The sequence below is a fragment of the Chroicocephalus ridibundus genome, chromosome 4, assembly GCF_963924245.1.
Source record: "Chroicocephalus ridibundus chromosome 4, bChrRid1.1, whole genome shotgun sequence".
Classification (NCBI taxonomy): domain Eukaryota; kingdom Metazoa; phylum Chordata; class Aves; order Charadriiformes; family Laridae; genus Chroicocephalus; species Chroicocephalus ridibundus.
In genome coordinates, this window is record NC_086287.1 from 451,386 (window position 1) to 472,756 (window position 21,371).

Sequence of the window (21,371 nt, forward strand, 5' to 3'; positions counted from 1 at the left end):
GTGGGGGGGTCTCTGAACACCCCAGAAGCCCGGGGAGGGGGTGTCTGTTTATATTCAACTAACGGTGCCAACATGGCGCCCCATTTCCTGCTGCTCTTCCTCGCTCAGCTCTGCCTCCCCACTCGTCTGAGTTATGGGGTAGCCCTGGCCCCCCCCGAGGTGGGAACGCTTGCGGGGAATAACATCTCCCAAAACCCCAAAGTGCGACATTTCCAAGGAGAAGGGTGGGCACAGAGCTTTATTTGCTGTGAGCTCACCCCACGTGTTCATGGTGAAGAGCGCTGGTCTCAGCCAGGGCGCACCAGGAGGGTGCCTGAGGTCCCCCCGGGCCCGGTGGGAGTGGGGAGGAAGGTCCCATCGGAGCCGCCGTGTCTTCCTGGGTGGGTTTCGGCTGAGTGGGGTGGAAGGGAAGGAAAAGCGAGGCTGCTGCTGGGTGGGACAGGGTTAGAAGTGGCTGCCCACCCGCAGGCTGTTGTAGTACATGACCAGCACCACGATACAGATGATGGTCCCCACGATGCCCAGGCAGAGCGCGGCGATGTTCAGGTGCTTCGCCGTCCTCCCGTAGCTGCTGGCAGCTGCTGGATCGTGGGCGATTTTCCCGTCTCTGGACTGTGGGAGAAGGAGACGGGTAGTGGCCGGGCACGAGCCAGAGGTGGTGGCGGCGATGGGCCGAGGGGACATCCAGGACTCCGTTGCCATCGGAGCCTGGCAGCGGGATCCACCAGGCTCTGCTGCAACCCCACGAAACCCACCCCAACATGGCAGAAATGGAACTCGCAGCAGCCTGAAAGCACTTTCCTAATGGCTTATTAAAGCCGTTACACTTGGCAAGGCGTTGCCCAGTCCCTGTGGGCCGGGCAGGCGCGGGGGGTCCGGCCGGGAGCACCTGGGTGGCAATTCCCGCAGTGCCGGCAGGTGCTGACGCCCGCCTCTACGGTTATCAGGGCACCCATCACAAAGTACTCGCTTTTGAGGTAACAAAGGGAAGGTGGGCAGGGAGCAGCTCTTCCTTATCTTGGGCAGGGGCCAAGCCTCGCCGTGGTGTCGGGAGTGCCGGGGGAGGGAGCCGGGGGACGGCTGCCCGCCTTGTCCCCCCAGTGGGAGACGGCTGGGGCTCACTTCAGGCTTTCCCAAAGCACCGAAAGAGGACGGGCCACCTCGAATGGTGGCTTTGCCGGGGACGCTGGGTGCGGAGCGGCATGGTGGGGCTGGACGCGGCAGGAGGGAGTGGGGGGGCGTCTCATGGGGGAAAGGATGGGGAACGAGGTGGGGATGGGGCGGTTTGGGGCAGGGTGGGACGAGATGGGACGGGATGGGATTCGGCGGGGTGGGACAAGATGGGACAGGAAGAGACGGGATTAGGGAGCCCTGGCATGGGGGCAGGCAGGACCCCCGAGCCGGGCAGGGGGGTGGTGGGACGGGGGTGACTTTCCCCTCACCTTAATGGAGAAGATGAGCGCGATGAAGCCCAGGCAGAAGGGGTTGCAGAACATGGCGTTGAAGAAGGACCAGAGCACAAAGTCCTGGGGGTTGGGGACGGGCTGCGGCTGAACAAAAGAGGTGATGGTGGGGCCGAAGGCGGTGGCCGGGGAACCTGCCCCGTTCCAGCCGTGGGGCTGCATGTTGATGCTGACGGACTGGGGGTAGCTCTGCATGGCTAGCAGCGGGGCGAGCGGCGGGGACACGAGTGCCCGGGCTAGTTATAGGCGAGAGGAAGGGTTTGCCAGGGTGGGGCCACCCCGCCTGCCACCACGCTGGGCCCTGGGACGGGCTGCGGGGACGGGGGCAGGTGGGCTCCCCGGGCGGGCTGGGGTCGGAGGGGCAGGCGGGGCGCAGAGCCCCAGCCCCGGGCAGGGTGCGGGGGGCAGGCGGAGGGGGGTGCCCACGGGGTGGCCGATGCCGCGGGGCAGGCCCCTCGCCTGTTCCTCTTTGCTTTTTGCCCTCTGGGGCTGATATAAGCGATTTCTGCCCTGGGCAGGTCGGGACAGAGTCTGGGGTTAGTCAGTCGCAGCGGGGACACGGGGCACGGGGGGGACAGCGGGGACACATCGCCGGTCGGGGGGCAGCCACCAGCCTCCCCAAAACCCCCTCCCCAGCTGCAAAGCCCCACCGAGGGTGCCATCGCCAGCCAGCAGCGGCGGCGGGGGTCACCCAGCGGCCGGGTTGGCAGGAGGAGGCCGTGCCGCCGCAGTGAGGACTTGTGGCTGCCAAAGAAAACAGGTTGAGGGGTGGGAAAAAGACAGAAGAAAGCTTCAAGAAAGCAGCAGGGAGGGGTAAAAACCATCCGAATCAGAAAGTCCCCAAGACACAGAGGTAGAAACTAGGTTGGGTTTTGGAAACATGCACATCCTTCCTGCTCGGTGGCCGGCCCCTGGAAGCCGACTGAGAGGCTGATACAGGGAAACGCAGCTCTCGTATTTTTCTGAGAAATGGGATTTCCTCCGCTGAAGATGGGCAGGGGGGTTTCTGTCGGGAGGAGGGCAAAGGTGTTTGTCACCGTTTCCTGCCATCCCGGTACTTTGGGTGTGGATCCAAAAGTCCTGGCCCCAGATGTCACTTGTCCTAAACCACAGGAAATTATAGAGATTTTTTGGTTTGGTTTGTTTTTTTTTTTCTCCTCAGCTACTTCTGCGGTGGGGCTGCCCCTGGCGGTTAACGAGGTTCATTAGGTCATGGTGACAATTAAGGAATGGCTGTGGGGAACGGGGAGGCTGGCGGGGACGGACATGGGGATGGCTGGAGGAGGGCGAGGGCTCGGAGGGGGTTTCGGGGGGGTGTTTGCGCTCCAGCCCCGATTCCTGATGTACGGCGCTGCTGACGAAGCGGGAGCCTGGCGGGGGGTTCCCCATTTTGAGGTGCCGGGGTCCCTCCATGGGACACCACGTGCTTCTCTGGCTCGCGCAGAGGCGAAGGGACCCGTGGCGGCGTGCTGCTGGCCAGAGGCAACCGGGAGCCACAAGGACCGAGCGTGGCCGGTTTGTTCCTTGTCCCTCATTTCCGAGCGTCCGTTTAGGGGTCCTGTTTCCCACAAACCCCCGGCACAAGGGGGATCATGGCTGGTGTCTCCCCGACCCGAGCTCGGCGTCAACCGCCCACCGAAATTCCCACCTCCCCGCCGGCGCTTCCAGCTTTTTCGTTTATTTGCCCTCGCACCACAGCAAACGCAGCGCCAGAAAGCAGAGAGGCAAAGTTCACCCCGCCTCGGTCGCCTCCGCCCGGCCCCGCTCCCACCCGCGCCCCAGCCCTTGGGGAGGGGGCTTGGGCCTGGGGGGTGCCCCCGAGCGGGGCCGGGGGGACCCGCCGTGTCCTTCACGGGGCGGTGGCGGGCGATGGCTTTGGGGGGTCAGCAGAGGGAGGGCGCAGGGCAGCCCGAGGCGGGGGTGGCTTTTGCACGCCCGAGGGAAGGGTCTGGCGGGGGGCTGCGGGAGGGCTGGCTCGGCGGGGGGCTGCTTCGGCCGGGCTGAGAGCGGCTCCGCCGGGACACGGGCTCCGGGACGGCTTCTGGCAGCGGGGCAGGGAGTCCAAGGGCTCGGTGGCCGCTTGCCAACGGCCCGGAGCAATTGCCGCCGGAGCAGGAACAGGCTGTTTGTATCCGGGGAGCACCGCTGCGGGGCCGCAGCCCCCAAACCGCCTGGATTTACCCCAGAAGAAGGGCTTTGCTCTCCCCGCTTTCCCCCCCTCCACCGTCTCCGCTGTCCCCCCGGGCTCCCTCCCGGCCTCCCCCAGGACCGGGCGCCAAGGGGTGTCCCCATGCCCAAACCCCCGGCTGCCCTTTGGGGAGACATCGAGGGGGGGGGTGGTTGGGGTGCTGTGGGGGGTGAGGGGCTGCTTCTCCCCCTCCGACTCCATTCCACCGCCCCGGCGGGTTTTCGGCTGCAGAGCATTCCTGGGCAGACGTGCCCCGGGATTTTTTGCATGTGTTGGCTGATTGAGGAGGGGGGCAGAGCTCCCGGGGGGGCAGGGTGAGCCCACTCCCCCTGTGCCAGCCCCGTTGGGCGCCAAAACTCCGCAGGGCAGCGATGTGACGTGCAAGATTTGGGCAGGACAGGGCTGGATCCCGCTCCTGCCGGGGTCAGGGAGAAAGCGGGAAGCGGATGCGATCCAGCCCCGCCGCTGGCACCCCGCCAGCCCCTTGTGTAATGGACACGGCTGTTGCCAGCGCTGGAATGAAGCAGCCGAGAGCCCGAAAGGTTGGGGCGGTGTTTTCGAGCCGGGGTTCGCTGCCCTTTCAAAAGACTTCTCGTCCTCCACAGCTGGAGGGGGACAGCTGACGGGGTGTCCCGCTGGCCGGCGTGTCGGTGGCCCGCGCCCGGGCAGGCAGCGAGGAGCCCCGTTTGCAGCCTGGAGCCGCACGTGCTTGTTTGCTCTTACGGGAAGAAGCGGAGGAATAAATGATTCACCAGGAGGTCGGTGCCAGGGATCCTGCAACAAATAACCGCTGTGTTTTGTGGGCGAGATTTCTGACATCTTACTCATGAGCGCAGCTTCTTGGCAGGAGCGTAACGTTCTTGGGGAGAGGAGGAAAAAGAAAAAGGCTTTTTTTCTCCCATCCTCGCAGGGCCCCAGCCCCGAGGACCTGAGCTTGCCGAGGGCGAGGAGCGCAAAGTCTTCCAGGGAGCTGGGGAAAGGGGAAGCCAGGCCAGCCGCACACCAGCTCTGCCAGATGGGCTCCAGCCAGGATTTCTCGCGGGGTCTTGCCCGGGTCACTTCGGGCAGTGCCGAATCCATGGAGCCGACTGCCATGTGCCGGCAGCTCCGTAGGCACGAGGATTCCTGCCCGCTTCCCTGCTCGCCCCTGCATTGCCGCGACGGGGATGGCGGGCACGAGGGCTCGATGCTGGAAAAGCTTTGGAGGGGAGGGGAGGGGGGGTGTCGCTGTCTCGCTTCCCCCCAAAAGCAGCCCTGCCTGGCCGGCGTCCCCACCACCCGTCGCTCAGGGCTGGGTTGTCCCACTCTTCCCTGCAGCAAGAGCATTTGGGATGGAGCCACGCCACCCCCAGCCTCCCCCAGCCGCTGGAAGCCCCTCCCGGCCCCGCTGCCCCCCGGCTCGGCTGCACCGAGTCCTCTTTGGGCTCATCTTGCTCAAGCCCTTTGCATACCCCGCCCCCCAAAATCAAGCTTGCTCTCGGCTGCGCTTCCTCCTACCCCCCGCCCCCCCCGAGGGTGGGTGAGGATGGGGGTGCTCCTGGTGACACCCCGGCAAGGACGAGGTGCTGCCCGCATCGTTGACATCCCGAATGGATGCCTCTGCCCTGCGGGTACCCGGGTTCGCCCAGCCTGGCGCACCCTTGAGCATCAGCCCGTGATGCTCCGTGATGCTCCGTGCCAAGGGGCAATTTCCCTCCCCAGGCACGTCCCGAGGGCAGACGCCACTTCTCAGCCGGGGACCCCAAACCACCCCCTGCGAAAATGAAACTGAGCCAGGGCCAAAAGTGAAAGAAACCTTTATTTGAGCGCGGTTTTCTCTGAACGAGGCGTTTCTCCTTTGGGTTGCTCTTAGAGGCACTTGGGGCTACAAGATGAGAGCGAAGCGGCAAGCGGAAAAGCTCTTTCCCTTGGCTACGGGCAGTTTTTGGGTGCTCGGCTCCTGCCAGAGGAGAGGTGTCTCCAGGCACTTCCAGGGAAGTCAACGAGGGCGGCCACCAGAGAGGGCTCTGCAGGGCCTTGAGCAGTGAGGAAAGCGGGACAGGACCCCCGCAAGCTCCGTGGGGCTGCATGGAGGACATCTCCCCCCCGCTCCGAGGGGTGACGGGGGCTCCTCGCAGACATTGGGGGGGAGTGCGCTGCCCGCGGAGCAGGGGCTGGGCTAGGTGGGGCGATGCCAGGGGTACTGGGGGTACTGCTCCTGCTGCTGGTGGAGGACGTTCATCATGGTGATGGTGCCGGTAGCGATCAGGGCGATGATGAGGATGACGAGGAAGATGTTGAGCACCAGGGCGGTGATGTTCAGGTACTTGGCGGTCGAGCCGTAGCTGAGGGCCCCGCTGTAGTCCCTGAGGACTTTGCGGTCCCTGGACTGGGGGGGGAGGAGGGGAGAGTCAGTGGGGAGGCAGCGGAGCGGGACGCCCCGAGGGGCTCCGGGCTGCAGCCGGGGAGAGGAGCTGGAGGGACCACGCGGCCTGAGCTGCCACGCTGGGCTGAGCTCCCCCCGTTACACCAGGGGTACCCCGCGGTGCCGACTGCCCCAAACCCCCGCCTTCTCCAGAGATTCCTGCCAGGGCTCCGTGGGGCCAGGGCTCCGTGGAGTGGGGGCTCTCTGGGGTCCCTTGGGCACCCTGGGCTTGGGGGCTCTGTGAGGTCCACGGTGCTACCTCCGTTTTGGGGCTCTGTGGGCTCCATGGGGCACCCCGGGGTGGGGGCTCTGTGGGCTCCATGGGTCTCCCTGACTTTGGGAACTTTGTGGGGTGCTTTGGGCACCCCAGGGTTGGGGCTCTGTGGGGTACACAGGTCTCGCTGGGCATGGGGGCTCTGTGGGGTCCATGGGGCACCCTGGGGTGGGGAGTCTGTGGGCTCCATGGGTCTCCCAGACTTTGGGGGCTCTGTGGGCTCCATGGGGCACCCCGGGGTGGGGAGTCTGTGGGCTCCATGGGTCTCCCAGACTTTGGGTCTATGGGATCCATGGGGTCCACGGGTCTCCCTGACTCTGGGGGCTCTATGGGGTCCGCAGGACTCCCTGACTTTGAGGGCTCCGCGTGTCTCCCTGAGGTCGGGGGCTCAGTGGGGTCCCCGGGGCCGGCCCCCCCCGCCCTCCCGCGGCCCCCCCCGTCGTGTCTCACCCCCGCCCCCCCCGGGACCCCCCCACCTTGATGGAGAAGACGAGCGCCATGAAGCCCAGGCAGCAGAAGTTGGCGTAGAGCGCGCTGCAGAGGGACCAGGCCAGGTGGTCGCGGGGGGGGGGCGGCGGCGGCGGCTCCACCGTCACCACGGTGCTCCGCGGCAGCCCCTCCATGTCCAACCCTTCCGCCAGCGGCTCGTAGGGCGGCAGCGACCGCTCCATGGCGGGTTCGGGGCTGCGGTGGGACCGGGGGCGGGCCGGGGCCGGGGGGGGCGGGACGCACCCGGTTTCGTTTCCCCGGGAGCGGGGACGGGGCGGGACGGGGCCGCGACGGCAACCGCCGGCCCGGGGCGAGGAGCCCCCCCCCGGCCCCTTTCGCTTTGCCCGCTGCTTTTTTTTTTTTTTTTTTTTTTTTTTGCCCCTTCTTCGCCCCCTTCTTGCCTCGGCCGCTTCTTTGCCCTTTTTTCACCCCTTTCCCCTCTTCTTTCCTCGTCCCCTTCTTTACCCCCTTCTTTACCCCCTTCTTTGCCCCCTTCTTGCCTCGGCCGCTTCTTTGCCCCCTTCTTTGCCCTTTTTTCACCCCTTTCCCCTCTTCTTTCCTCGTCCCCTTCTTTACCCCCTTCTTTACCCCCTTCTTTGCCCCCTTCTTGCCTCGGCCGCTTCTTTGCCCCCTTCTTTGCCCTTTTTTCACCCCTTTTCCCTCTTCTTTCCTCGTCCCCTTCTTTACCCCCTTCTTGCCTCGGCCACTTCTTTGCCCCCTTATTCTTTGTCCCCTTCTTTGCCCTCTTATTCTGTGTTTCCCTTCTTTGCCCCTTTTTTCCCCCTTCTTTCTTCATCCCTTTCCCTCCTTCTTTCCTTGTCCCCTCCTTAACCCCCTTCTTCACCCCCTTCTTGCCTCGGCCGCTTCTTTACCCCTTTCTTTTCCCCTTTTTCTTTGTTCCTTTCTTTGCCCTCTTTTTCTTTGACCCCTTCTTCATCACCTTCTTGCCTTGTCCCCTTCTTTGCCCCCTTTTTCATTGTTCCCTTCTTTGCCCCTTTTCTCCCCCCTTCTTTCTTCACCCTCTTTTTCCTCCTACTTTCTTCACCCCCTTCATTGCCCCTTCTTTCCTTATCCCCTTCTTTCCGCCGTCTTTGTGCCCTTGGTCTTTGCCCCTGTCCTCATCCTGTTTTTGCCTTGTCTGCTGCTTTACCCCCTTCTTTGCCTTCTCTTTCTTTGTTCCCTCCTTTGCCCCCTTTTTGCCCCCTTCTTTCTTCACCCCCTTTCCCCCCTTCTTTCTTTTCCTCCTGCGTTGCCCCCTTCTTACCTTGTCCCCTCCTTTCCCCCGTTCCCTTCCCTTCCCCAGTGGCAGAGGCTGAGGGACACAACTCTGTGGCCCCCGTGGTCCCTGTCCCCACCAAGGAGAAGGGCTTTTGGCAGAGGGAGCCCTGCCCAGGATCATCATCCCTTTGGCACAGCACGGATCGCTGCTCCCTTTGTTTTTTTTGAGGGGATTTCTTCCCGGAAACCTCGTCAAGGCAGGGCCAAGCATGTCACCGTGTGTCGTGCGAAGGGCTGGGAATCATGAAATCCCTGAAATCCCGCTGGTGAGGCGGGGGAGAGCGGCTCCAGCAGCACCGGGACGGGCTATGCCTGGCTGCCAGCTCGTCCCCTGCGGCTCCATCACCTCCAAGGCAGCCCGGGAGCGATCCCTGCTCCCGTGGAGGGACCTGAGCCCGGCCCTGGCTCTGTCCCCCACAAATACGGGATGCGGCCGGAAGGTGCCACTTCCTGGGGATGTCGTTTGGACCCGTGCAAAGCCCCATGCTGGCACCCTGCGGTCCCCCGGGCACCGTGCCCCTTGTCCGCGGATGAGTGTAAGGCACCTGGCCCGAAAGAGAGCAGCAGCGCTGTGTTTTATTGGGGTAAAATAACAGTTGGGCAGTTCAATAAATTCAATGGACTTTAACAGCGTTTACCAGCGGTTTACCAGGGTTCAGTCAGTTTGATGGCAGGGTTTGCCTTGGTAATTACCGTGAGGAAGAAACATACGGAGGAAAAAGGAGTTAGAATGGAGTTAGAATGGTTCCCACCGAGGGAGACGCAAAGACTCCCGAGGTCGGAGCAGGCCCCCCTTTGCTTTCGGAATTCCTGACAGAGCCGAGCTGCGGCCAGGTCCGGTCTGGGTCTCAGCCTTGGACGATGGTTTATGCCTAATGGAATGATCTGTACAATGTTCAGAATTAATATCGAGGAGCTGCAGGGGTTAGTAATGTCTCACGGCACCAACTCAGGCACCCAGGAGCCGTGGCGGGTCAGGGATCTCCCCGCGGCGGGCGAGGAAGGATCTCCCAGTGCCGGGTGAGGGGTCCCCAACCCTTGACGATCCCAGACGAGGGATCCCCTCGTCCCCGCTCGAGGGGAGCCCCCGGCCCTGTGGTCCCACTGCGGCCGGGGGGAGCCTACCTGGGGCCCACCCTTCTGCCGACATTCATGGGTGAAGCAGTTGGCTGCCAGGCAGTAGTACAGCCAAGATCGAAGCCTTCACTGTAGCTCTGGCATCTTGTTATCTACTTCGGTTATCTTGTGGTTTTGGGCTTCAAAACCGCCTTCTGAAGTATTTTCCCAAGGCACCCTCACTCCGAGGCAGGAGCGCTGCGGCTCGACCCCGAGCGCCAGCACACCCGCACGAACATTCCCCTCCCTGGCTCGTACAGCAACCAGCCCCTACAGTATGACGGTGTATTAACTTAGTTAATACGTCTGAATTCATGTTATACACTGTAATATAAGGATGTAATAAAATTTTAGTGGCAGCTCTGGGATTATTCATGCTTAAATAAAACAAAGGACAGCCCAGCCCCGGGAATACGGACTTTGCTTCGCAGAAGCTTCAAGCTGTCCGTGAAGGATGAAGGATACCCTGGGACAACCAAGGTAATGCCAGCATCCCAAATCCCTCTGACACATCTTTGAGACCCTCCCAGCATCATCTTTGAGACGCTCCAGCACCATCTGGTGTCACAGACCGGTGTCTCTGGCAGGACTGACCCCGGGGACACCTGCATCGAGAGACGAGCTGCGAGGACGCTGCCAAACTGGAGCTGCTCCGCAAAGTTTGACTCCCATCAGTAACGGGGTGCTAGTGATCAGTGCGGGTGCTAATGGTTAGTCACGTCATCTCCTCCCTGCAGGGCCGAAGGGGATGAGAACGCCGTGTAAGGGCACATTCGGGTGCCCCGACTGGGCTGGGACACGGCGCGCACGTGAATATTTGCTCTTCTTATTCTGGACGTTGTGCCCCAGCCTCTCTCCTCGGCCAGCACGAGCCAGTCACGGATTTTTGGGGACATCCCACCAGGGTTCCCAAACCTCCCGGCCCCCCCAGGGCCGCTGGTGGGTGGGAAGAGGCCGTACTTCGGTCCGTGGCTGAAGGTTGCGCAAAGCCGTGCCCCGACCCCCCACCTCCCACTCCTTTTGCTGGAGAGGGGCAAAAAATGGGGCAAATAATGGCTTAATTTCCCCAGACGCGCATCTTCCCCATCCGTTGGGAGAGTCTTGGGCAGAGATCCCCATCATCCCGGCCTCCTCCTCCTCCTCCTCCTCCTCCTCCTCCCCCCCGCCTGGGCCACCCCGCCGGCCCCGGCCGCCCCCGGGGGGCTCAGGGCGGCTTCGGCTTCGCTTCCTAACGAGGATTGAGCTCTGCCGCTTTCCCCGCCTGTTTGTCTAAATTGGGCTTAATTACCAGCTAATTAACCTTCCACATCCGTAAGGGAGAGGAGCGCAGGGAAACACAAACCAGAGCACTGGTGCCCTCTAGTTTTCCTAGCTGTGAATGTATTATTTTTTTTCTCTAATAACCGATTTCTCGCGCGTGTTCGTCCCAGCCCCGAGCTGCAGCGAGGAGGAGCTGCTGCCTCAACTTGTGGAGCGGGAAAGGAGGAAAAAAAAATAACCCAATGTTTTTGCCACCGCTCTGTGGAGGGAGAACCATGCGGTGCAGCGGTGACGTGAGCTGTGGCCGGTCTCAGCCTGGCTGAGCGCAGGTGTCCCCAGGGCACAGGGCCATGGCTGCGAGGAGCAGCCCTGGCCAGCGGCTCCTTCAAGGCTGCGCAGCCCGTAACCCGCCAGCAGCAAGGCCTTAGTCACTGCCGGCATAATTAATCCTTATTGTTAATTACTGTTAGGTTTTGCACAGGGTGAGCTACAGCCCTCGCACTTCCAGAAGGTCCCGCTGGCAGAAGCGTCTTCGGCCCTGGGGGATCCCTGCACCCAGCGAGGGGGATCCTGGGGATCCCTGCACCCAGCAAGGGGGAATCTGGGAGATCCCTGCACCCATTGAGGAGAGATCCTGGGGATCCCAGCCCCCATGGGATCCCTGCACCCGGCAAGTGGGGACCCAGGGAATCCCTGCATCCTTCCCCACGGGATCCCTGCACCCAGCGAGGGGGATCCCTGCACCCAGCGTAGAGGATCCTGGGGATCCAAGCCCCCATGGGGTCCCTGCATGCAGCGAGGAGAGGATCCAGGGGATGCCGGCCCCCAGAAGAACCCTGCACCCATTGATGGGGATCCCAGGGAACCCTGCACGCAGCAGGGGGGGATCCTGGGGGATCCCTGCACCCTCCCCTACAGGATCTCTGCACAAAGCGAAGGGAGATCGGGGGATCCAGCCTCCATGGGGTCCCTGCACCCAGCGAGAGGGCAGCTGCGGGATCCCTGCACCCACCGAGGGGGGATCCCGGCCTCCGTGGGACCCCTGCACCCACCAAAGGAGCATCCCAGGGATCCCAGCCTCCGGGGGATCCCAGACCCCATCGAGGGGGGTCCCGGGGAAAACCCTGTACCCGCCCCCACGGGGCCTCTGCCCCCAGCGAGGGGGGATCAGGGGGTCCCCGCACCCGCGCGGGCCGGGCCGGGCCCGCAGCCCCCAGCCGCGGCCGCGCGGGAACGTTCCATCCCCGCTGCGGGGGGGAGGAGTCGGGGGGCGGCCCCGCCGCGGCCCGCGTCACCGTTCCCGCCGGCCCCGCCGCCCCCCCCAGCGGCACAGACAGATCTTTCCCTCCCGCTCCGCCGCCGCCCTGTCCCCCGGCCGCGCGGGGACGGGGACGGGGACGGGGACGCGGTCCCCCCGCGCCCCGCATGGCCTCGCCCGCGGCGCCTGGCGGGGATGCCGGCCCGTTGGCGTGGAGACGCGCGGCGCCTCCGCGGGCTCCTCCCCCGCGGGACGCCCATTGGCGGCGGGCCCGCCCGGGCCTTCCCGCGATTGGCCGCCGGTGCCGTCGCTCGGGCCGCGGGGGCGGGCCCGCGCCCCCCCCCTCCGCCCCCCCCCCCCGGCTCCCACGGCGGCCCCGCTCATTCATTCCCCCGCCCGCGGGACCGGCGCGCCGGGGCGGCGGCGATGCACCGGGCGGCCGGGGGTCTCCGCGCCGAGCCGCGCCGCCGCCCCGCTGCCCTGGCGGCCGGCCCCTAGCGAGCGGGCTGGGCGGGCGGGCGGGGGGCCCGATGGGCCGGGGCTAGGCCGGCGGCGGCGGGGGCGATGCGGGCGGCAGGATGCCGCGGCTCCCGGTGAAGAAGCTCCGGAAGCAGCTGAAGCTGCTGCTGCTGCTGGCGCTGCTCACCTTCGCCGTCTGGTTCACCTACCTCCACATCAGCCTGGTGCGGCAGGGCCGCGCCCTGCGCCTCCACTTCGCCTACGGCAGAGGTAACGGGGCGGGAGGGGAAGCGGCGGGCGACCCCCCCCCCCCCCAACAACCGGGGGCGGCACCGGGGGGTCCCCTCTCAACCGCCATCACCCCTCGGTGCGAGGCCTCGGTGGGGTGTGGGGTGTCCCGCCGAAGGTGATGGATGTCTCCCATCACGCCGGGCTTCCAGAGCATCCCCCTCCCGGCTCTGCTGTGTCCCCGCGGGGGTCGGAGCCTTCCCCGTCCCCCCCCAGCACCCGTGGGGGTGGGAGCCCCCCAGACCCGCGGGAGTGGGAACACCCCCATCCCACCGGCGGCTGTCCCTCCTGCACCGCCCGGGCAGGTCTGGGGAGAGCGGGACCCACCATGGGCACCGTGTCCTGGTGCGGCACCATCAGGGACCAGGGTGACCAGGGGGGACCCCAAACTGGTTGGGGGTTTTTCATTCCCCCCTCCCCGGAGCGGCTCCATCCTTGTTTTTCCTCCTGCCGCTGTGGCTGCGGTGACAAAGAAGGCCATTTATAGCCTCTCCTCGCTGCCTGGAAGGGGCAAACCCAACCCAACCCTCTGTCCTTCCCAGCGCTTTGCCAGCCCGCACTTCTCGGTCGGCAAAATTCCGCCCTCCTCCAGGCCTGGGCTGCCCCCAGGGACGTGACCCGGGATGCTCCGGCTGATGCCCAGGGATGCACCGGGATGCTCCGGAGAGGCAGGGGCCAGTGCTCGCCCTACGCTTCGCCTTTGGGCTTAATTGCTCCTTGCTTTACCCTAGTTGGGCTGCTCGGCTGGCATAAAACTGCACAAAATATTTGTCGGGTGAAACTTGAGCTGTAATGTTTCTGGTGGGACTGCACTCGCCGAGTGGTTTTTGTCCTAAAAAAATTGGGCAGAAACGAGAGTTAGTGCTTATTTAGGCAAGAAACAGCTTTTCTGAGCGGGTCAGAGCGGGTCTGGAAGCCCGTGAAGCCTCTCAGCTGGCAAAACCAAAGTTTCCGACCGTAGCAGCAGCATGATCCTGCAAATTTTTGGGCCTTACGGTGAAATCGGGGAAATGGGGATAATGCTAATAGGAGCAGCAGGAAATGAGGCTGGCTGTGCATCGCCTCGGAGGAGGCTGGGGGGGGCTGCGCCGCCTGCTCTCCTCTCCTGGCTGCAGGGTCGGGATTCATGGAAAAGCCACAAGTTCCAGAAGTCGAACGGCGAGGGGCTGCCCCGTGTCCCCGCGATGATCCTCACGTTAAGGAGGGTCGAGTCCTTCCTCTTTCAGGACCGGCAGCCTCGGGCCGGGGGGAGATGGTGTGGGATCATCGGCCCTGCGGATGGCCGGCTGTTACAGCCATAGATCGGGGTCCCTCTGGGTGTCGGGATGCAGCAGCACGAGGGTGAGCCGAGGTTTTCCTCTGGGGAGGATGCACAGAGCGATCCCTGCGTGCTGGCGCCTTCCCTGGGTGTGTTTTTGGGTGCTGAACCCTGTAGGCGCCTATTCCTGCCCCCCACCCCCCGCCACCTCCTCCCTACGTGTCCTGCATCCCAGGCTGCCCTCAGGATGCTCCGAGGGGGGCCGGAGGGTTTGCTGGAGCAGCGAGGAGAGCCAGACCCCTGCTCCGGCTCACAGCAGGGAAGCCCTGTGGCTACAGGCGGGGGGCGATGGGCACATGGCTTTGGGGGAGAAGGGGGTCCGCGAGGGTTGGGGACAACGTGGGGGGATCACGGCTTGGGCAGTGCCGGGTGAGGACCGTGCTCCGGTGGGGTTTTCCGCTGGTCTGGCGATGGGGTTTGGATTCGTCCCGTGCTGTGGGGAGCTCAGGCATCTTCTCTGGCTGGGTGATGGCGAGGTGGGGGCTTCCCAGGGGAAGCTGGACCTCACCCAGGCTGGATCGTGCCCCTTTCCGCAGTCTGGGACCGGACTTCAGGGAGATGCTGCTCCTGGCACTGGGATTTTCCAGGCAGTGCCTAAAGCCTGGGCGGGTGCCTGGCAAAGCTGGAGTTTGGGTCCCGCTGAGCCTTTTTTTGGAAGCGTGGCGACGGAGAGGGGTTGGGTGGGGGCTGGGGAAGGGGTTTGGCCGCGCGCAGACAGACCCCAGTCCTGCTGCTGCAACCCAGCAGAGAGCCGGGGAGCTGGTTCAGTTGGGAAAACACTGAAAGGAGTCAAAACCAAAGAAGAGGAATAAAACAAAATGTCAGGGGAAAAAAAGTATATTGAAAAAAAAGCTTCGTGGGGGAGTGTGGGGGGAAGGGAAGGGCTGGGGGCTGAGCCGTGGGGGGAGCTGTGGGGCAGAGCCGTGCTGGAGGAGGGCTCCGGGGCAGCCCCCGCTACCCCGAGATGTTTCCCCTCCACCTCGCTCGCGTCGAAGCCGCCTTCGTGCCGTGCTGGGGGGCAAAGCGTGCTCAGCGTGCTTCCCGAGGCCGGGGGTCCCGCTGAGGTGGGGATGGGGTTCGCTCTTCTCCATCTCCCCGATTTTCCAGGAGAAGTCCCCCAGGATGGGCTGGAGCACAGCTGTCGGCGTGCGCCGCCTTCCTGATGGGAAGCAGACAGTGCCCGAAATATCAGGGCACCGATATTTTGAAATATTGGGGACATCCAGGGCTTAGTTGGTGTCCCTGAGCTGGGGCAAGCAGGTGGGAGGGGGGTCACTGTGCCCTCCCGGCTCACCTGTCTCTGTCCTCCTCCCGGATCCATGGGGAGCTCTGGTGTGTCCTGGTACCAGATCCCTTAGGGATGGGGGGGACGCTTGTCCCCGCAGGGACAGAGGGGGCTGGGGAGGATGCGGCGCTCTTCAGCGTCACTGCAAAGGTCTGTGCACCAGAAGCTGCCTGAGATTTGGAGACGAATTCTCTTTTTTGGCCACCGTGAGCCAGAACCTGCCTGCCGCCGAGGATGCTGCCCGGCTTGCGTCAGCTGGCAGAGGATGTATGAAAAAAAAAAAAAGGTTAATTACTCATTAAATGAGGTGTCACCCAGCAGATGTACTTTCTGGGGGCTGAAGGTGCCGGGCATGAGGTTTTTTGGTAGCTTGCGGGGGTGTGAGGTGGGGAGGACCAGGCCAAGTGGCGGTGGCGGGGTCTGCGCGCGGCGGGGAGCATGGCGAAGGCGTGGGGGGACCATTCGGGGGGCACCGCATCCCCTCGGCCCAGCTGGCGGCCACACGCGGAGCTGGAGCATCCGGGGGCTTGGCTGGGAACCGTGCTGGTGCTGTGTCCCTGATAAAGTGACACCCCCCCGCCTTTTTCTTATCTTCTACAAGTAGATAATTACCTTTCTCTGCCTAATTGAACACACAGATTCCTCATCTGAAATAACGAGGCCATTACGGTGTTCTCCCGGCTGGAAACCGCTCTGAGTCAATGGGGTGGAAATGCTGGCATGCCAGGTGGAAAGGAAAATAAAAAAAAGAAAAAACAGGAAAAAGGGGGAAAAAAAATTACAGTAAAAACTTAAACGGGCTGTTAGCAGGGGCGGGGGGGCTGCTTCTGCCCCGCAGCCGTCTGGCCGGGCAGCGGTTTAGCCCCTGGGGGCATTGCGGGGCCGGGAGCCAGGCTTGGGGAGGGTTTTGCAGCTGGGGGGGCGCAGGATGGGTGCTGGAGGGGGCCAGGAGGAGGCTAAAGCCAGTTCACGGCTAAAGCAGGGCTGTCGGGGCGGGGGGAAAAACGCATCTGGGCTTCTTGATCCCCGCAGGACACGGCGCTGCCCGGCTCTGGCTGCGTGCGTTGTCCTGTGCTTTGGAGGAAGAGGGGCTGGGAGCTGGGGACACCCCCTGCCCTGGGCTGGGGGCTCCCCCGGTGCCGTAGGCAGCGGTGGGTCAGATGCTCTTTGTTCGGCTCAGCCCCGTCCCCGGCTGTCCCTCCCCGGGGACGCTCCGGCTCTGGCGGGCAGGGAGAGCCGGAGGGAGAAGGTTCGGGATGACGCGCGGCAGCTTTTCCCCCGCCACCCCCAAACTGCGGGGGATAACGGGTCTCTTTTGGACGGAGCGGCTGCGATAGGAGCTTTGATTTTAATTGGGAGGCTGAAACGCTGCGGAGCGCGGTGGGTTCCGTGCCTTTTGTCAAGGATGGCGGGAGCAGGTAGGGAAGAGAAGGAGAAAGAGCCCTTTGAAGAGGACGGGCAGCGGCGTTTGCCGGGAGCCTGGGTGCTGCTTTTTCTGTCTCTTGGCATCACCCCCCTCTCCTATCGCTGCTTTCCCCGGACGGACACCCCTCAGCGCGGGGTCCCGGTGCCGGGAAAGCTGGTCCCATCCCCGCTGCTGAAAAGGGAGGTTTGGGGCAGGGGAAGGGGCTGGGTTTGGTGTCACCGAGGCCGTTTCTCCAGCCCCGCAGCCCTTGTCTGCCTGGGGGGCTGTGGCCCGGTTTGCCCTGGGCTCCTTGCCCTGCTCCGCTCAGGTGCCCGGCGGCCCTGAATCGGCTCTTTGTCACCGCGCCGGACCTGCCAGGAGCGAGCCGGATGGAAAAGGAGGCGGATGGACAGACGGACAAGCGAGCCCTGTCCTTTGGCTGGGGGGGGCTGGGTGCGTCTCGGGGCCTTTTTTGGCAGGTGGTGGGGAGAAGTATGAAAAAAATTTGGTACATGCCTATTTTTGGTTATTCAAAGACACAACTGGCTTTGAACCACCCTGTGGCGGCGCCTCTGCCCAGCCTGGCCGTGACCCGGTCCCCTCGGCATCTGGGGGGGTCCCCAGAAAAGTCCCTTGGAGCCAGGGGACGTGGGGGGTTGCAGGGCTTGATAGTGCGGTGGAAACAAACGGGTTACTCCGGGGTAATTTTTCCCTAACTCTGCCCTCCTGCTGCTGGCTTGAGGGGGCTAAGGGCTGGCTGCGATGCACCCCCGCGCTGGGATCCCATCCCTGCTCCGGCCATCTGTCCCCGGGGTGGTGGCAGTCTGGGGTGACAGCATGGGGACCCGGAGCGGTGCTCGGCTGCAGAGAGCTCGGTGCCGGTGACCGGGGAGACAGGGCGTGGGGGGAGCCTGCGTCTGACCCCTAGCCCAGGGAAAAGGGCTTCGTAACCCTGGCCCGGGGTCCTGCTCCTGCTGCCCGGAATATTGGGCTGCGGGGTCGAGCGGATCCCTGGGGACTGACCCTGCGTGCCCCGGGACTGAGCATGCGACGGCAGGAGCAGGGATGCGGCTTTGTTTGTAGGGATGCTTTGCTGCTGGGAGCCGTGTGGTCCCTTCCCTGGGGAAAGGATGTTTCGGGGCCCGATGGTCGCTCCGGTCTCTGCAGAAACCCCAGACCCGGGCAGGGGGATGGTTTCCGCACGTGTGTCCGTGTGCGGTGGGTCAGCGGGTCCTGCTGGACCTCAGTGATGGCAGAAGGAGAAGAGCGCAGAGCGCTCCGTCCCTTCATCGCTCCTCAGCCATGGAGGCTCTTCTAAGACCTGGCAGCTTAATCCTTTTAAAAACATTAAAAAAAGACATAAAACGACCTGATAAAAAATATTCTTCATCCCCTTTAATGTGGCCATTTGCTGTCAATTAATTCCCTGCACTGTTTTCCTCCTCTCGGGGCTGTTTTTGAAGTCTCCTTTAACTGCCGAGCTGCTGATGCTCTGCAGCGAGCCGGGGTCGCCGGTGCCTCCTCTGGGTCTGGGAGAAAGGCGGATCCGTATGGAAAAGGCCTCTGGAGAGCCCGGCTGGCCAAGTGCTGGGTCCCTCGGCTGCATGGCGCTTCCCCTCCAGCCTTGCCATGCCGGCACGGAGCTGAGCAGCTTTCGGAGCATCCCGGAGAGGGCATCAGAGGACTCGCAGCTCCACTCATCCAGCACGGCACCGCGGGGACTGGGCACGGGGGGGACGTTGCTCGCTGCCCATACCCTGTCTGCGGGGCTCGGGGGGATGCGGGGAGGCGAGAGCACCCCTGGTTGGGTACCAGCTGCGCGGCCGCGGTCACAGCCCTCTCTGTGCCACCATCAAAGAGGCCATTGAGGGAGCGTGGCGGTGGTGGGGGCAGCAGCAGGTGGGTCCTGGTGTGCCGGGACCGGCCATGGTGGTCCAGCTCGATGCCCTCTGAGCCGGTGCTGGGCACGCGGCTGCTCCAGCAGTGGGCGCTCGGGTGGCCGTGGCTGGGCTGGGAGGTGCTGCCGCGTTACCCCAAAGGGTGACTCGGTGGGTGACATTTGTCTCAGCTGCTGCCATCGTGTTTGGCTTCCCCTGGCCCGGGGGCTGCGAGGGCTGGGGCAGGGATGTAGCCGCTCTACGCCCGGAGATGCTCGGGGAGGGCGAAACACTTTCCACGCCCCATGGAAGGGGCCTTTCCCGAGCACCAGGAGCTCTTTGTGTTGGTGTTTGGGGAGATTTGTCCCTCCCAGCACAGCTGTGCCTCTCCCCTCCGTCCCTGCCCCATGCCATGCCGTGGCTGGACCTCTCCGAGCCGCGCTTTGGGAGGGGACGAGCAGCCCCCCCGAGATACTGGTGGCTGGTTGCCTCAGCGATGGCAGGACCGGGGGATTTCGGCGGGTCCAGGGGATGGGTGGCAGTCGGTGGCTGACCCTCGGGGACCGCACCAGGGGTGCAGAGGCACCGGAGGATCTCTGGGGGGAGGCTGCACGGGAGCGGGTGGTCTCTGCCAAATTTGCTGCCCAACGGAAGCGAAGGGGAAGGTGAAAACCCCCCGGGGCTGGTGGAGACCAAGCAGACGCTGCAGCGGGTTGGAGAGCTGGCGGGGGAATGGGGAACCCCACGGGTGGCTGCAGGGCAGCGCGGAGCTCAGAGGCTGGGACAGTTTTAGGCTGGAATGAATTCTGCCCGATTCCTGGCACGTCGCAGGCTACGAGTAGCCTTCTCCGGAGGCTGTGTCCTGGGGAACGCAGCCTTCGTGCCGAGGGCGGTGACGGAGCATCGCCCCTGTGGGATGGGCCGGGTGCGTGGTCCGGCACGCGTTGGAGCTGGAGCAGAACGAAACGATGCTGGAGGAGATGGGGGGTGGAGGGCAACGGATGTGTGGTGGGGTGTGGGCTGGGGGAAAACGGGGGAGATCTGGGTGCAGGAGGGATCCGGGACCTGGAGTGGAGCGTAGAAGTGCCGGGGCTGCCTCTGTGGGTGGGCGTCTGGGCTTGAGTGGTCTCGTGGCAGCTCCATCGCCAGCCTGGAGCCATTCGGCATCGAGCGCCGTTGCGGCGGCCAAGGGGCATCACGGGTGGGTAAACAGCACGGAACGGGGTGGTTTGGGGGAGGCAGGAAAAAAGCCCCTCGCTCCGTGGAGGGGGCGGCACTACGGGCAGTGCCGTGGGTTGTTCCCGGCGAGCAGCGCTGCGTGCTTCACAGCGGTGGAGGGGGTTTGCGGTATTGACTCCTTGCTGGCTGATTATAGTTGCTCACCAGCTCGTTAGGAGGATCAGCGGAGGGATGCTCGCGCTTCTCTTCTCTGGCGCTGACTCGGAGGCTGTGCCTGCGCTGGAGAGCACCGGGCTCTTGGTAATTAAACCGGTGGGTTTAATAAAAACGCCGGTGCTGCCACCTTCGCCGTGCCTGTGTCTGGGTTTAAATGTCACCTCGCTTCACGTCGCTGCTGCTTCAGCTCCCTCGTGAGCCCCGTCACGGCAGGGTGTCCCTCTTCAGCCCTGGGGGCTGAGCCTTGGGGGATGCGCTCGGTTTTCTGCCCCATGGCGGCACCGCAGGAGGATGTGCTGGGGCATGGAATGGTCCTGCACGGCCGGAGGGATGCCACCGTTCGTGTTGTGGGCGACAACAGGGGTGTTGGCAGCTTTTCGGGGTCTGAGGGTGGGCACCAGAGCCCTGGGGAGGGCACTTCTCCTTCCTGCTGGCTCCCGCAGAGGTGGGCACCCCCTGGGCATCGCTCTGCCGACGGTCCTGACGTGGTTTGGGATTAATTTGTTCCCGGCCACCGAGCTCATGTGGCCTCATGAAGGTGGGGAGAGATCAGCCTGAATTCCCGGGGGGTGTAATCCCCGTTTAACCCATCGCTTTTGCAGCTGTGGGTCTGGTGTCTCCTCTCACCGGTCAGGACTTGCAGAGCCCCTGGGCCGGCCTCGGGGCTGGGCTGCCCTCCTTCGCTGTTCCTGAGCCCGCGGCAGATGCTCGGGCTGGTCCTCCCCGAGCTGCTCGCCCGCGTGCCGCATCCCTGGCGTGAGTCGCTGCCTTCATCCCTCTTTCACTGGCGTCCTCCCGACGCGGGTACCGCATCTCGCCGGGGGCTCGGCGTTCCCCTTCGGCACGGTCGTAGCTTCATGTGCCACCACGAGTGAGGTCCTGTCCCCTCCTCTCTCCACCTTCACCCTTCACCCAAGAGCAGGGCCGGGGTTTTCCCCCCCCCATTTTCGTTGTGGGCTCATTGGTTTGGTAGGGTTGGAGTTCCCTTTTTCCGTGGGGAGGGAGGGGATGGATGCGATGGTCCGGATGGACAAGGGTTTTGTTACGGAAGCGCTGCAGTGTTTCCCAGCCACGCAGACGGGCTCAGCGTAGCCAGACTGGATGCTGGAGAAGCTTTGTCCCTCTCCCTTCCCTCTGGATTTGGAGAGCTCGAAAGCATCCCGTGGAAGTTCAGAGATCAGGAGCAGCATCTCCCATCCAGCGCGGATTTTGCCGAGGGAATGGGAAGACGGGAGAGCAGATGGTCACCCTGGGGGGACATTTTTTGGAGCACCGAGCTAAATCCATCCGTCTCCTTTCCCATCGCTCCGGCTGTGGTTTGCTCCTCGGGGTACCTGGTGGGGAACCGTAGGCTCCTGCTGCGTTTGGTGTCGCCGAGGCTCCCTCGTGGGCACGGCTGCCCTCGCCAGCGTGTCCCCCGCGGCAGGGTGCCCTGTCCCCCCGAGGGGGAGGCTGGCCAAGGCGTCAGACCCTCGCAGGCGACACGGGGCCTGGGAAACCAAGCGACAGCTCCCGGGAGGCCCCGTGGGACACTTCCAGATTGAAAGCTTAAATGCTGCGCCTTTTTTTTTTTTATTTTTATTTTTTTATCAAAAGATTTTTGGGGTTTGAGCT

At 64.0% G+C, this 21,371-nt stretch overlaps 3 protein-coding genes across 4 annotated transcripts in view; 1 reads left to right on the plus strand and 2 right to left on the minus strand.

The window, feature by feature from the left end:
* Positions 1-172: 172 nt before the first annotated feature.
* On the minus strand, positions 173-1,681 carry LOC134514419 (interferon-induced transmembrane protein 1-like). The gene is made up of 2 exons (XM_063332246.1): positions 1,443-1,681; positions 173-612 (listed from the first exon to the last, which is right to left on the minus strand). Exons 1-2 carry the CDS (start codon positions 1,656-1,658, stop codon positions 445-447), a joined length of 384 nt encoding a protein of 127 aa, XP_063188316.1. The 5' UTR covers positions 1,659-1,681; the 3' UTR covers positions 173-444.
* A 3,749-nt stretch (positions 1,682-5,430) lies between these two features.
* LOC134514418 (dispanin subfamily A member 2b-like) lies at positions 5,431-7,040 on the minus strand. The gene is made up of 2 exons (XM_063332244.1): positions 6,806-7,040; positions 5,431-6,019 (listed from the first exon to the last, which is right to left on the minus strand). The coding sequence occupies exons 1-2, from the start codon at positions 6,998-7,000 to the stop codon at positions 5,810-5,812; spliced, it is 405 nt and encodes a 134-aa protein (XP_063188314.1). The 5' UTR covers positions 7,001-7,040; the 3' UTR covers positions 5,431-5,809.
* Positions 7,041-12,118: 5,078 nt separating this feature from the next.
* The window catches only part of B4GALNT4 (beta-1,4-N-acetyl-galactosaminyltransferase 4), a 30,434-nt gene continuing 21,181 nt past the window's right edge, over positions 12,119-21,371 (plus strand). For both annotated transcript variants that reach the window (XM_063332618.1, XM_063332619.1), the window contains exon 1: positions 12,119-12,459. In XM_063332618.1, coding sequence (XP_063188688.1) covers positions 12,309-12,459 — 151 coding nt within the window. In that variant the 5' untranslated portion in view covers positions 12,119-12,308. The remainder of the gene's footprint in view (positions 12,460-21,371) is intronic.

Bases quoted from the DNA above. Each gene is read 5' to 3' on its own strand.
- LOC134514418 (XM_063332244.1), bottom strand. From the start codon at position 7,000: ATGGAGCGGTCGCTGCCGCCCTACGAGCCGCTGGCGGAAGGGTTGGAC. The intron at 6,020-6,805 runs GTGGGGGGGTCC...CTCCCCCCCCAG, and splicing joins CGCTCGTCTTCTCCATCAAG to TCCAGGGACCGCAAAGTCCT.
- LOC134514419 (XM_063332246.1), bottom strand. From the start codon at position 1,658: ATGCAGAGCTACCCCCAGTCCGTCAGCATCAACATGCAGCCCCACGGC. The intron at 613-1,442 runs GTGAGGGGAAAG...CTTCTCCCACAG, and splicing joins CGCTCATCTTCTCCATTAAG to TCCAGAGACGGGAAAATCGC.